At 42.3% G+C, this 15110-nt stretch overlaps 1 protein-coding gene across 1 annotated transcript in view; it reads right to left on the minus strand.

Annotated features, from left to right (window-relative positions):
* Positions 1-15110, minus strand: part of E2F7 (E2F transcription factor 7) — a 99253-nt gene that overhangs the window by 55743 nt on the left and 28400 nt on the right. Inside the window, exons 4-8 of the mRNA XM_044087986.1 lie at positions 14895-15063; positions 13424-13711; positions 6831-6989; positions 3541-3678; positions 2562-2750 (exon numbers count right to left, since the gene is read on the minus strand). Coding sequence (XP_043943921.1) covers positions 2562-2750; positions 3541-3678; positions 6831-6989; positions 13424-13711; positions 14895-15063 — 943 coding nt within the window. The remainder of the gene's footprint in view (positions 1-2561; positions 2751-3540; positions 3679-6830; positions 6990-13423; positions 13712-14894; positions 15064-15110) is intronic.

Raw genomic sequence — 15110 nt, forward strand, 5'->3', positions numbered from 1 at the left:
TGGGTCCCATAAACCCTTCCAAGAAATACTTTTGCTGATCCAGAAAGTAGCTGGACACTACAATCTCCTGCTTATGATCCCCACCCCCATCTAGAATGACTTTCCAAAAGCTCATCCTTGAGTGTCCAGATACCTAATATCTGGCACAAACATATACCCGGGGGGTCTTCTAAAGCCTCCTTGATTGAACCTAGTTTTAAAGAGGTCCATCAGTTCTTCCAGAGGCTAGAAGGAATGGAAATGAGGCAGAAAATTGGGCAATTTATTCTGCATTCATCAAGCAGGAGGGTGAGCAATAATACAGAATCTGTAAAAACACACAGATGTGTGTCACAAAACATCAGGAACCACGCACAATGAAAATTATAACTGATGCAGATGAACAATAGAGTATCAAAGTATTAAAGCTGTCATATCACAAGTCAATAACATTCAGGTATTGACAGTCCAGATTAGATCACCATAGTAATACAAAATTAGAAAACAAGCTTCAGCAAGTATGATCGATGGCTTCCTGTTGGAACCATGAGAACAAATATGCTGGTTCCTAACACTAAAGCGGTGTACTGAAAAAGTGCATTTTGCATTCACTGTTAACAACCTACATTAAGAGGTGCGGGAGTGTATGTCACTACACCCTGGCTAATTTCATATACCATATCCAAAAAATATCAGTAAGGGAAATGCTCTTGATACCACAGATTACAGAACGAGTATATACACCTCTATTTTCACTTAAACTGTGCTGAGGAGCAGGCACCCATTACTCATTTAGTATAATCTAGTACCAACAGGCACCAGTTATTCATACACTATAATTTAGTATCAAGTGGCACCTATTTAATGTAATTTCTTCCTGAATGAGAAGCACACACAGCCTGTTAAACAATCCAGGCTTGCTTCAGGAGCTCTACAAAGAACCACTGGTCTTGCAGCAGTAGGCATTTGAATGGGACAGAAAGACCTATAGCCATAAGAGGTTATGCCCAAATACAAGGCCTCTGGTGATGGTCCTCCAAGATATGACAAATTTCAAGAACCATCTTCTTACATGCAATCCTAAGGGCAGTCAGTATCCCCAAGGAATCTGCCTCTTGACTGTTTACCAAGGAGCACTAGGTTACAAGACTGCTTGGCCTGACCTCCAAGAAGTTCTTTGGTTGATGGGCTCACAAAAGTAAAAGCTAGGGAACATTATGAAGACCCTCCACAATAACCCATTTCTCTTCAGAGTCCTAAGAATCACCTGTCAAATCCAAGACTGTCCCTGGAAATGGGGTGTCTAAAATCACTTCATTTGAACATGTTCTTGACTTTATCTGAGAGGACTCTTCCTGCTGGAATACCAAAATAGCAAAGTTAAGGCTATCTTTGATGCTTGTGTGATCAGGGGGCACTGTTCACCAATACATACCATATCATCATAAATTAAGAGCTATAAACTAGGAAGGGAACTACAACAAGACAGATATAATGGAATTGGTTCATGTAAAAATCATGAAAGTTATGCAGACACTATGCAGCAGTTTTTTCCACCTTCTCCAGTCATTATTTAAGGAATAGATGCATCTCAATTGTAGTTTATTTTACAGCTTACAATAAAATTTACACCAAATGTTTTACACAAGCATCCCATCTAGGACCACATTTTGTTCATGTAGAGGACTGATGGGAAAACAGTAGGAAAAAAAATGTGTCCGTTATAGCATGCCCGCCTCCCCTCAAAATATGTCCAATGCACAATGATTTTTGTGGGATCACAATCAAGCTACACATATTGTAAAAGGATAGATAGAGAATCAAACTAACTGAAACCAGTTAACAATTCATAGCTTTAAATGTTCTGAGCTAAACTGTCATCCACCATATGGTGTGTTATACCATGCATGTTACCCTAAGCAATGAAGTTCCACCGTATACATTTCTGAATCTTAATAAAAAAAAAATTGCTTTACCATGTTTATAAAAATAAATTTTTAATGTTGTACTTTGCTTGATTTCCAAGAAATTTGTCTCTGAAGAGATCAGGATCACTGTCAATTTACTGCCCATGAAAAAAATGCAGATGCTGTCACAGCTGACAGACAGTGTGACAACTTAAACTGATTTAAAAGGATTAAACTAGAAACCATTCATTCAGAAGCAGATCTCAAAAGATTAAAGCCAGAAATTCCCCAGCACTGCAGCTATGCCACACCTTTAAAGAATTGGCTACATGCACCAAAATATGACAAACATCCTCCTTTAGAGTGAACAGACTCTGCTGCTGCACTAAAACCAAGATTATACAGAATACAAATGTAACTGTTTCATACCGCAAGTCAGAAACAGTAAGGGGCAGCAAGTTCTATTGTTGCAAGTACTGCAAATCATCATCACAGGACAGTAACAGCGTTCACCGAAGTCTAACTACCTTCCCCCATCAAGCTCTAAACCACGAGAAATGGAAAAAGATGCATTATGTATATTCAGTTTTAATCATCAGTAGTGTAAAATAAACTAAAACAATAATCATGTATGACTGTATCCAATACACAAACAATGGGATTGAAACTAATTACCTTTTAAACCCCTCTGGGGACTGCTGGGTGCAGAATTTACTTTCCTTGTGTCCCCTTCAGGAGGCTGCATACTAATAAAAGAGGCATGCCGAGACAGCCTCTTTTTCCTATTTAGTGAGGGGGAAGTCTCGGTCAGTTGCTTCGATGTAGGTACAGTAGTAGGTGTTGGAACCACAACCCATGGTCCATCTAGAAATATTAAATGAATGTATGTTTAAATCGGACATGCTCAAAAAAAAAAAAAGATATTAAAGGGCTACCATTTCAGAAACAGATGTTAAAAATTGAAACTGCCTCTCTATTCAACCCCCCTAAGCAGTATCCTGCCTTACAATTTTTGGATCTAAATTTATGCTCATTTTTCAAATAAAAGTAAATCGTTAAATATAAACTTGGAATATATTTCACTCTTGCGACTGTAAAATTAGTAATAAAATCCTTGGTTACAACTCTTTTGGATATTATGAAATCCTTTTATGGCAAGCAACTGTCTTAAACCCATGTAATGTTGAGATCTTGCATAGTTTTCGAATAAAGTATGTCGACAAAACATGTCCATATGTATGATTTGACTAACCAAAGAAATCGTCAAAATCTAGGCAGATGGACAGATGCAAGTAATCACAATTTTAGCTAGTAAAAGAATGTATTTGAAAAGGATCAGTGGCTTGTTCATATGTAAAAGGAACAAGTGACTGAAATGAACATCAAACTTAGTTTCACAAGACAAATACAGAACACGTAAACAACGTCTTGTAAAACAGTTTGATGTCTTTGTTGAAACAAGAAACTGGGCAACAGTGCTGCTTTAAAATACATCATCAGAATGCACTCCAATCTTGTCCCCCTAAGACAGAAGTTCTTAATACTTATGAAGGTAAATGTGAGGAACAGTAGAAGAAAAAGGAAAACTTGTCATTGAAACTTAAAATTTTCCTAAACATTGCTGCAATGGTTAGTACCAAGAAATTCAACTTACTGCTAGAGTTTTTGAAGTTTGCAGGACCAATCCATTTAAATGCTGGTTTTCGTCCCCTTTCTTCTGTCACATGGACCTTTTTAATAAGCGCCAGACTAGTCAATACATTAGCAATGTCATACAATCGACGGACTTTAGCTGTAGAATAAAACAAAGACAGCTGAAACTTTACCAACACAGATCTGTGGACGCGCTTTGCAAAAATTCACTGAATTATTTTAAATATTTCTATGTTAAATCAGGAAAGTCCGGCTAGGTAGGTAAGCCTATTTTCAGTGTAGGCCTGAGGAGAAAAGCTCCACAGAACAAGTATATTTACATAAATTTATAGCATAAAATTCAGAAATGTTTCACAAACAGATTAAGCATTTGCATATACCGAATACCCTTACATGAAATTGTACTATAGATTTTGGAACCGTTTCACATAATAGTAGAGGAAGCAACATCCTTGACCTGGTTATTACTAAAATGGGAGACTGTTGCTCTACACCAATAGTCAATCCCTCCCTGGTCAGATACGACCATAAACTAATAACCATGAAAATCCACATTTCACGCCCCCCCCCCACAAAGGTAACCACCTTGAAAAACTTCTACAAAGCTGACTTACTTCACGGCACCCATGCCAATGGAAAATAGCTGCATGACTGCCAAATCATACACCAGTGCACTGTACGAACATGTACATAAATGCATGGAACTAGCCATACCCAACAGAACCAAGATGCTCTCCTCCAAGAAAGGAAGCCAATCTGGTGGTCCCCACCCATTAATAAACTCTACAACAGAAGGAAGAAACTGTTGAAGAAAAAGGTGAAGTCGCAAGAGTGGAAAAACTCCCTTATTAGCCTCAACAAAAAACTGAGGTCTAAAGCCAGCTATGAAGGCAGTTGTGGCAGATACTAAAAACAAATCACAAAGCCTTCTATAGTTATATCAAGAACCTCCACGGCAATACCCAGATTTGCTCTGAGTTACTGCACAATGGTACCTCCTATACTGAGCTAACAGATATTGCCAGCATAGTGGCCGACAGCTTCAGTGCCAACTTTACCCGTCTACCCCCCCAAAGGACCAAATCACAATACCGGAAGAATGCAAGGCACCCTGCATTACTGCAGCACAGGTTAAAGCTGCATTCTCCCAAGCCAAGAATACAAATTCCATGGGACCCGATAATGTGTTCTACATGAACTACAAAGCGAACTTGCACCACATCTGTGTGCCCTGTTCAGTCATAGCCTCACCTCAGGCTTTGTCCCTACCAAATGACACACTGCTACAATCATCCTTCTCCATAAAGGGGGAGCAAGTACAAACCCTGGGAATTATTGCCCATTAGCCTGCAGAGTCGGATATGTAAAGCTATGGAGTACATCATGAACCTGATTGGACCCCACGCAGTTTGGCTTTGTGAAGGGTAGATCATGCCTGCTCAACCTGGTTGACTTCTTTGAGTCAGGTCACCAGAGCTGTGGATGAAGTGCATACAGCCTACCTCGATCTGGCCAAGGCCTTTGATACCGTTCCTCACTGGGGAATTATTGATAAACTCACCAAACTAGGCATCAACCCCTATATCACTAGGTGGGTTGGAAATTGGCTCACAGATAGAACACACAGTGTGAAAGTAGCAAACTCCAAGTCAAACTGCCGACGAGTCATAAGTGGAATCCCACAGGGATCGGTCTTGGGTCCTCTCTTGTTTGGCATCTACTTCTCAGAAGTCCAGGCCAACATAAATGGACTCTGGCTGACAAAGTTCGCAGAAAACTGCAAGCTGGCAGCCATTATTAACGCCCCAAGTGATGTAGACATCCTACAGAAAGGCCTCAGAGACCAACGACTGGGGTCTAAACCATGGCCTTAAACTTAATGCCAAACAAAGTTGTCATCCCCTTTGGGAAAAACTCGTTCCCACTAATTACCAGATAGAGGAGAGCCGACTGAACACTGAAGGTGTTGAGAGATCTGGGGACACAGGTTAACAGGAACCTCTCCTTCGACCACCGCATTGCCACTGTGGTAAGAAAGTCCTATGTGGCAAGAAAGTCCTTCTATGTGGCTCATCTCATTACTAAGGGTTTTGCATCCAGAAGGAAAAAGGTCACAGTCTCTCGCTACTCTTCTCTCGCTACTCTTCCCTCATTAGACCAATCGAGTATAATGCCCCATTTGGCATGTACCTCACTAGACACCTGCAACAGCTGGAAAGGCCAGAGAAGTACCTCACAAAGAAGATCCTAGGCATTAAACACATTTCCTACACAGACAGACTCAAAAGACTCCAGCTATTCTCAGTCTCATATTGCCTACTTAGAGGCGATCTCTGCTTGACTTACAAAGCCATGTCTGACCCAGCTCTGTTAGAAATGCTACATCTAAAGAAATCCCAATCCCTCCGCACCACATGCTTCAGAGACCTCAACCTTATTACCACAAACAACAGAACATGCTGGAGGTACAGGTTCCTCACCCAGAGACTGCCCATGCTCTGGAATAGACTTCCCATACATGTCAAGCAGACCACCTCGCTGTCCTTCAAGAGAAGTCTTGGTGATGGGTAATAGAACGTTCACCCTGTGGATCACTCCAGTGGCTCTACTTGATAGAGGCACTGGGAACTAAAGTCAGGCAGCACGATGCCAGGGCACTTGGGCTAGGCTTGTAAAGGATCCAGGGCCATAAGCCTAGTACACACCTATGAACCTATATAAAAGTAGATGGTAAGAACAGAGGAGAGAGATACAAATATTCTTTTCATAAAGGGTCTCATGGATGCTCTGACAGAATTACCCATGCAGTCGTGATAAATATCTAGATTAGGTTATCTGGGTGCGGAACATACACAAAGCCAGTTGTTTAGGTACTGTTTATGCTAGTCAATTACAGACCGAGCAAATAATTCAGTCACTAAAGTTTTAGTGTGATAATTTGACATTTGTTGACCGGGTTGGTCCATCTGGGCCGAGGCCCTTTTTCACTGGAGACCCGGGGAGAAAAGCTCCAAAGTTACAAAATATATACAAATTACAATAATAAAAACATTTGTTAGTACACAAGAAAAATACAATGTAAAGCGAGTATACAATGATACAGATTATACACAATGTTGACTAGCTATGTATATTAAGGTAGGTAGTCCAGGAGAAATTATGTAAAGAGAGAGGAAGCTAGTAAGGAGTGATTGGGTAGCAGTGAGATAATTCACATCTCGACTCCTAGAGAGACAGTAAAGCAACCAGAACAATGCCCCGAGGATAGTGAGAAACAACTTCAGTTCTTACTTTTAAACTTGCTGTGATCAGCAACATCTTGTCCTTCCTCTATCAAGATCTTGGCCGCAACATCCAGAGTCACTGTCTTTGTCTTGGACACCAAGAACAGCATAACAAACTTCTGGCTCATGATGCGGAGCGATTTATCCTTCCTGCTGTTAGCAGATACTAAAAAAATAGTAAGCACAACAAATTAAATGACTTGGAAAGGAAGAAAGAAAACATGGCATATGATAAGTTTATTAAATCTGTCCTATAAAACTCTGACGGCTACTAAGTGTTAGCACCCAGAGAACATACTGCGCAACGTGCTGTCAATATTAAAAACATTAACAATTATAACATTTTTTTTTCAATAGTGGAGAAAAACTGCTAAATGATGTATTCTTGTACAATTAAGATGCAAACATAAGCATTAGACTTTTTATTTATAGTCACTCAACAAGAGCAATTGCAAGTCTGACCCTTAGAGTTGCCCCAGTAGTCAGGGACTTGGGGAAACGCACAGTACTCTATCCTTTGACCATCATGAGTCTACAGTAGTAAGGAAATCATATGTTGCACAACTTCTAAACAAAGGTATGGCATCTAGGTCCAAGCAAGTCATTGTTCCACTGTATTCGCCATTCATCAAACTTAACAATGCTCCCTTTGGTATGTACCTAATCAGGCATATCCAACAAATGGAATGTCCACAGAGGTTCTTCACTAAAATAATGCAGAACACAAGTAAAATGTTCTATGCAGACCACCTCAAGGCCCTATCCCTGTATTGTCTCCTACAGGCTGTTGAGAAGAGATCTATGCCTGGCATACAGGGCATTGTATGACCCCACTCTTGATAGACCTTGTGCATATCTGCAAAACAGCACCAGAATGACTTGTTCCAAGAGACCAAAACTTTGTCTGTGATATAAACCTGCTGGAGACAGGTATGTGTTCCAGAGTCTGTTCCATCTCTGGAACAGGCTCTCTATCTCTAAGTTCCTACCTAACCAGGTAAGAGCCGCCCTCTCCAAAGCAAAAAACACAGCATCAATGGGACCAGACAGTGTCCCGGGCTGAGTCCTACATGAACTCCAAGAAGAGCTAAACCCAAACATAAAACTACTGTTCAATCTCAGCATTATTACAGGATATGTACCCAAAGAGTGGCGTACAGCAACATTAGTCCCTCTCCACAAAGGTGGTGCCTCAATGGATCCTGGAAACTATCGCCCCATAAGCCTGACTAGCTTGGTCTGCAAAGCTATGGAAAGGATCATCATGGAACTCATAAATAAAGATATTGGGGACCTACAGACACTGGATCCTACCCAGTTCGGCATTGTTAAGGGCAGATCCTGCCTCTTAAACCTGGTCGATTTCTTTGAAACAGTCACCAAGGCCATTGACGAGGGGAAGGTGGTACACGCAGCCTACCTGGACCTCGCAAAAGCCTTCGATACAATACCCCACTCGGGCATTATACATAAGCTCACCAGCTTAAATATAAACCCCTATGTCACTAGATTGGTTGCAAACTGGCTCAAGGACAGAACCCACATGGTTAGAATTGCTGGAGCCATGTCAGACTCCAAACCAGTTACAAGTGGCGTCCCACAAGGCTCAGTCCTGGGACCTCTCTTGTTCTGTATATATTTCTCAGAGGTACAGGCCAACATGGAAGGACTGTGGCTGACCAAGTTCGCAGATGACTGCAAACTGGGCGCCATAATCGACTCTCCAGCCGACACAAGCATCCTCCAAAAGGGCCTCATAGAAACAGACAACTGGTGCTAGAGCCATGGCCTCAAGCTAAACGCCAAAAAGTGTATAATCATCCCCTTTGGCAAAAACAAAGTGCCCACAAATTACCACATAGGTGGTAATAAGTACAGAAGAAGTAATTAGGGACCTGGGGACCCAGTACAATGCCCCTTTTGGGATGTACCTTACCAGACACCTGCAGAAACTGGAAAGACCCCAAAAGTACCTCACCAAGAGGATCAAAGGGCTCAAACAGATGCCATATGCTGCCCGGTTAAAGAAACTCCAGCTCTACTCAGTGGCATACCGCCTGCTCAGAGGCGATCTGTGCCTGACGTATAAAGCCATGTCCAACCCGGAATTAATGCACATGCTGCACCTCAGAAAATCCAAATCCCATCGAGCTACGTGCTAGAGAGACTTGAACCTCAGCACTGAAATAAATAGGACATGCTGGAGGGACAGATTCATAACCCAGAGGCTCCCTTCACTCTGGAATAAAATCCCAGTCCAGGTTAGGCAGAGTCCCTCATTGACTCTCTTCAAGAGGAATCTTGATGAGTGGATGGGAGATCGTAGGTGGACCCCGGGTATCACTTCTGTCACTGTTAAGACAGAAGCACAGTATACTAACCTCGAAAAAGGGCATAGTAAAATTAATTTAAAATGGGTGGCGAAAGCCAAAAACACTCTGGCTAGGCTTATAAATGCCCAAGGGCAGATAGCCTAGTATGAACCTATGAACATCCCCTTCCAAGGAAAAGGGCATAGTCTTCCATGCCAGATGGCCATGGCACTCTGGAACAGAAGAGAGGAAGCTGCCTGTTCAGAGGGCAGGCAAAAAGATCTACCAGAGGAATGTCCAGAAACATTTCTGTGAAGCCTGTGTTTTGGACTAGTTTAGAAAGTCTGCCACTAGATAACAGACAGCCATTTCCCAAGCCTGAAGTACCATTCTGCAAAGACTAAGATTTCATGCCCTCATGCTTGTTGACATACCACACAATTTTAGTGTTGTCTGTGTATACCTTCATGGGACCTGGACAGAACACTGGGTGAAAATCCTGAAGATCCAGAATCAGAGCTCTCATCTCTTGATGTCGATATGGTCTAACTTCTGATGGGGAGACCAAAGACCCCTTACCTTTTGATGACCAAGAGAAGCCACCCACCCCATGTCTGAGGTATAAGTGAACTCTTGAGAAGACTGGAGCCCGAAAGGGCCACCTTAGGTTGAGAGCTAGCTGTTAAATCCGCCACAAATTCCTTCTTGATACAGGGAAGGAGAGGTACATTGAAATTCAGAGGGTGACGATGCTGCAGCCAAAATTTAAGGTACCAATGAAGCTTTTGCATATGCAGTCTGGCAAAAGGAAGCACTGGAATAGAAGAGGCCACAAGTCCCAGAGCCCGTAGAAACTCCCTGGCTGGCATGGCAGTCAGAGGAACTACAGAATGAAAGATGGCTGTCAACGACAATACCTTTGGAGGCAGAGGAGAGGCCAACATTGGCACCGTCTGAATCATGCATCCCAGATACACAATCTGGAGACACTTTTGGAAGTGGATAGTAAACCCCAGACTTATAGGTTCATAGGTTTATACTAGGCTATCTGCCCTAAGGCATTTATAAGCCTAGCCCAAATTTTTGTGGCTTACGCCACCCCTTATATGAAAAAATACTGTGCCCATTAGTTTGTTGTGCCTCTGTCCAGCAGTGACACAGATGATTCCCGGGATAAACCTACGATCTCCCATCCACAGGTCAAGATTTCTCTTGAACAGAGCCAGCGAGGTGCTCTGCCTCACATGGATCGGGATTTTATTCCACAGCATGGGGGAGTCTCTGAGTGATAAATCTATCCCTCCAGCATGTCCTATTTATATCCGTGATAAGGTTTAAGTCGCTTGCTCTAGTGGTTTTGGTGGATTTGGATTTTTTGAGGTGGAACATGTCCATTAATTCCAGGTTGGACATGGCCTTGTATGTCAGGCACATGTCACCTCTGAGCAGACTGTATGCGACTGAATAGAGCTGGAGTTTCTTCAATCTGGCAGCATATGACATTTTGGAGTCCCTTTATCCTTTTGGTGAGGAACTTTTGGGGTCTCTCCAATTGCTGCAGATGTCGGGCGAGATACATCCCGAATGGGACACTGTACTCGATCATTGGTCTGATAAGTGAAGAGTACAGGGGAACAATGACCTTACTAGATCTGGATGTGAATCCCTTCATGATCAGGTGGGCAATGTAGAAGGTCTTTCTAACCACTTTAGCAACGCGAGTGTCAAAAGAAAGGCCACTGTCAACCTGGGTCCCCAGGTCCCGGATAACCTCTTCTGTGCTTAGTGGATTGCCACCTATATGGTAGCTTGGGGTTACCTTGTTTTTCCCAAAGGGTATGACTATACATATTTTGGCGTTTAACTTCAGGCCATGGCTCTGGCACCAGCTATCTGTTTCCACGAGTCCCTTCTGAAGGATATCCGTGTCCGATGCACTTTCCACTATGGCGCCCAGTTTGCAGTCGTCTGCAAACTTTGTCAGCCAAAGTCCTCCCATGTTGGCCTGTACTTCTGAGAAGTAGATGCCGAACAATAGGGGGCCCAAGGACCGAGCCCTGTGGGACACCACTTGTGACCGGCTTGGAGTCTGACATAGCGCCAGCAACTCTAACCCTGTGGGTTCTGTCCTTAAGCCAGTTTGCAACCCATCTTGTGACATATGGGTTTACATTTAAGCTGGTAGTTTTTCTACAATACCCGAGTGGGTATTGTGTCAAGGCCTTGCAAGGTCAAGGTAGGCTGTATGGACTGCCTTTCCCTCATCAATGGCCTTGGTGACTGTTTCGAAGAAGTCGACCAAGTTCAAAAGGCATGATCTGCCCTTGACGAAGCCAAACTGGGTCGGGTCCAATGTCTGCAAGTCCCCTATATCTTTGTTTATGAGCTCCATTATGATCCTCTCCATAGCTTTGCAGACTAGACATGTTAAGCTTATGGGGCGGCAATTACCAGGGTCCGTAGAGGCACCGCCTTTGTGGAGTGGGACCACAGTTGCCATACGCCACTCCTTGGGCACGTATCCTGTGGTAAGGCTGAGATTAAACAGCTGCCTTGTGTGGGTTTAATTCCTCATTTAGCTCGTGAAGGAGAGAGGTGGTGAACTGCAAATCCTGTAACAAATCAACAGGGAGAAGGCACCTGAAGCAAAAGGTCATCTAGACAAGAAAAATTTGAATGCCTTTGAGCCTACAGAAAGCAAACACAGGAGCTAGACATTTTGTGAATATCCTTGGGACAGGAGAGAGGCCAAAGGGAAAAGCGGAGAACTTTAAATGAGAGAAAGACACAGAAATGTAAAAACTTCCTGAAGACAGGGTGACTAGGTCTATGAAGTAGCATATTCCAGATCAAAGGACACCAGGTGTAAGCATCTGAAAAGAAGGGAGCTTCTGGGCCACAAAAATCTGAGAAGTATTGGGGGTCCATCTCCCATCCCTTCCTGCCCTTAGAGGCCTGGCGGAGTTGACTGATCAAAAGCAGGCCTAGGACAATTCCTCTGAAACTTAGGGATAGGACAGACAAAAACTATGTTTAAGGTCTTGCAAGGCTTCTTCTATTCCTTTCTCTTGAAGAGAAACATGTCAGCAACAGCAGTCCCAAAAAGATGTGTATTATCTAAAGGTCATCCAACAACTTGGCCTTAAAATCTTCAGGTAAAGACTGGAGATGAAGCAAAGAATAACACCTCACAGCGAACCCAAAAGCCGTATCCCTAGAAGAGGCCTTAACAGCATCATAGCTACACTTACGAGTGGTGAGCCACTTGTGAAGTAGAACCTAACAAAGATAAGGCAGAGGATTTTCCATCAGAATCAGGGAGGGTACAGATAACCTGACAAGCCTTGAGCAGTCAAGGCCACAGCATACCTGGTCATGTGGGTCTGGTAATTAATAGCCTTAAAGGCCAAAATAGAAGCAGTGTAAACTTTGACAATCCTCTCCATTGCCATACTGTCCTCATCAGAAGGCAAAAGTTTAGGTTTGTGAAGAGAGACATGACACCACAGCAGGATCAGAAGGACATTTAAATAATAATAGACAGTCCTCAGGAACGTTATATAACCTAACAAGTTTCTTAGGAGCAGGAGGCTGAGAATTAGCAGACTTGGAAGCAGCAATGAAAGTATCTTAATTCCATCATCCTAGAAATTGTACCCCAAAAGGAGACTTGGGGCCCAGAGATTCTTCATCATTACAAGGCAAAATCCACAACTTTGCAGTGCTTACCACTGCTGATGTACGCATGTACACAATACAAGTAAAAAATAAATCAATCCACGTTATAAAACACCCCTCACCCCGGTGAGGCTGTGAGATAATACCCCCCAACCATTTGTTTGGGGGGGGGGGGGAAGATATACAAATGTGTCTTCAATCCTTTCAAGTTGTATTCTGAATGTATGGCACTGAAAATGTCATCTTCCAGGTTTTACAGCTACAGAAGAGTTGAAAAACAATTTAATGAAAATGTAACATTGCTGTAAATATAATTTTGACTGCAGGACTACAAAAATAAGTAATGTGATACTGTTCTCCTCTTGATGGGTGCCCCAGGAGGAGCAGTTTGGAAATGGGCATAGTGGCACTCAGATAACCTACATTGTTTGCTTGCTGGCGTGGACTTTTTCCAGCCAGAGTCTATACTGCTGGAAGTAAAACTGTTGGCAAAAAGCCATTGCACAGCAAGTGTAAGTGGTTTCATTTGTGAAATAATTCACCCAGGCTGTGCCTAAAGCTGTTGATTGGTGCACTACTCCAGTAAGCAAACATAAGTAAGCAAACAAACCTGATGTAAAATCACCATCAGAAATGTCAATATACTCTTTGAATTGGGAATCTGTAGCATTGTCCTTTTTTGAGTCCCCAGACTTCATTTCTGCATCCGTCTCTTTTTGTTGCATATTCACCATTTGTTCCTCATACCGTTGCTCTTGCCCTTGACGTTGCAGGATCTCCAGTGTCTGATCTAAGTTTTGCAGGCCATGCCAGCAATACTGGTTTTTAGCTACTCTGCTAACAAGACGTAGAGATTCAAGTACGTTCACAATATCATAAATTCGTCGGCGCTCTACACCTGTAACAAAAGGGAAAAGATTAATATTTACAATGAAATGGAAAATGCAGGACTTGTAAGGTTTTACAGACAAGCTTCACAAAACTCCTAAACTCTTGAAAATGGATACTGAATTCATGGGTCTTATTCACTCCATATACATTATGAGGAAGTTCATTCCAGAAATCAAGAGTGACAAGAACCAAACAAGCCCAGTACACAAATGATTTAGTTGGCTGACTGATGGCTTTAATTCATATTTGGTCAGTTATGAAGTACTGTAACAAAATAAGTCTATATGCAACTGCACTGCATCATTTTGACAAATCAAAGCAACATAACTTGCCCCAGCCCTTTACTCCTTTGACTCATGACTGCACCCTTGAACTCGCAAAGTTTTGCTTTATTTCATTTGGAGCTTCAAAAATATTTAAGCACAACCCTCTCCGCATAGCTTTTTACTCCTCTTCTCTCTGCTCTGTCTAGATTTTCTCCTACAAAATTCCATGCTGCCGTACTACCTGCTCTGCAAGATAATCCACATAGAACCTCTGGAGAAAAAAAAAAAAGCACCTCATCATTTAGGCAGGAACTAGTCATTAAACAGAATTTTTTTCATAACACATCGCCTGACATAAAACCATTTGCTATGAAGAGATAGCTGGTTCTTCCCTGTACAAGGAATCAGCTAAGATGTCAAATACCACGATTAAATGAGTATCTGCGGTCATGGTTCTCACCTGCAATACAAGACCCTTCAGTTTCATGCAGTTCTGCTCAAAGCAGAACCATTACAAATTATTTCCTGACTGCATTATGGTAGACTGCTCACCTTAACAAGTAGCTAATTTGGTTTGGGCCAGTTATGAACATTCACATCTACACAGCACAAGACACAGTAAAAATAACTTCATAAAGAGGTTAGTGATGTAGCTTAAGCCACAAAGCACAGTCACAAAACTACCGTATGGATTTCAGTTCTGGGAATGCCACCTATAAATTGTAGTTTTATGAAGCAAACCATCACATTAAAATAATAATGGAAGAAAAAAAAATGTAATACAACATAGCAAGACCAAAGATTCCTGAAGGTGGTACAATAACAAATGGCACATATCGCAAAGCTTCTGAACAGCAGACAAGGAAACATACTACAGTAGAAAGCCCTTCAATTGTTCTGCCATCTGTATATATGTATACGTACTGAGACTTGAAGCCACTTCATCAAGGGAGATGGTGGTCTTCTCTGTGGACAGGGGATGACTGGGATAGCGAGCAAGGAACTTTTGACACAGAAGCCCGAGGCTTTTCTGCTTTCGGCTGGGCCTTTGCTTCTCAAAATCGTCTGTTGCAGAGTCATCTGTAACATCAAACTAGAGGAAAAAAAAAAAAAAAAATACAATAAAGCAATCAAACACTT

The sequence above is a fragment of the Protopterus annectens genome, chromosome 11.part0 (assembly GCF_019279795.1).
Source record: "Protopterus annectens isolate FY-2018-M chromosome 11.part0, PAN1.0, whole genome shotgun sequence".
NCBI classification, from domain to species: domain Eukaryota; kingdom Metazoa; phylum Chordata; order Ceratodontiformes; family Protopteridae; genus Protopterus; species Protopterus annectens.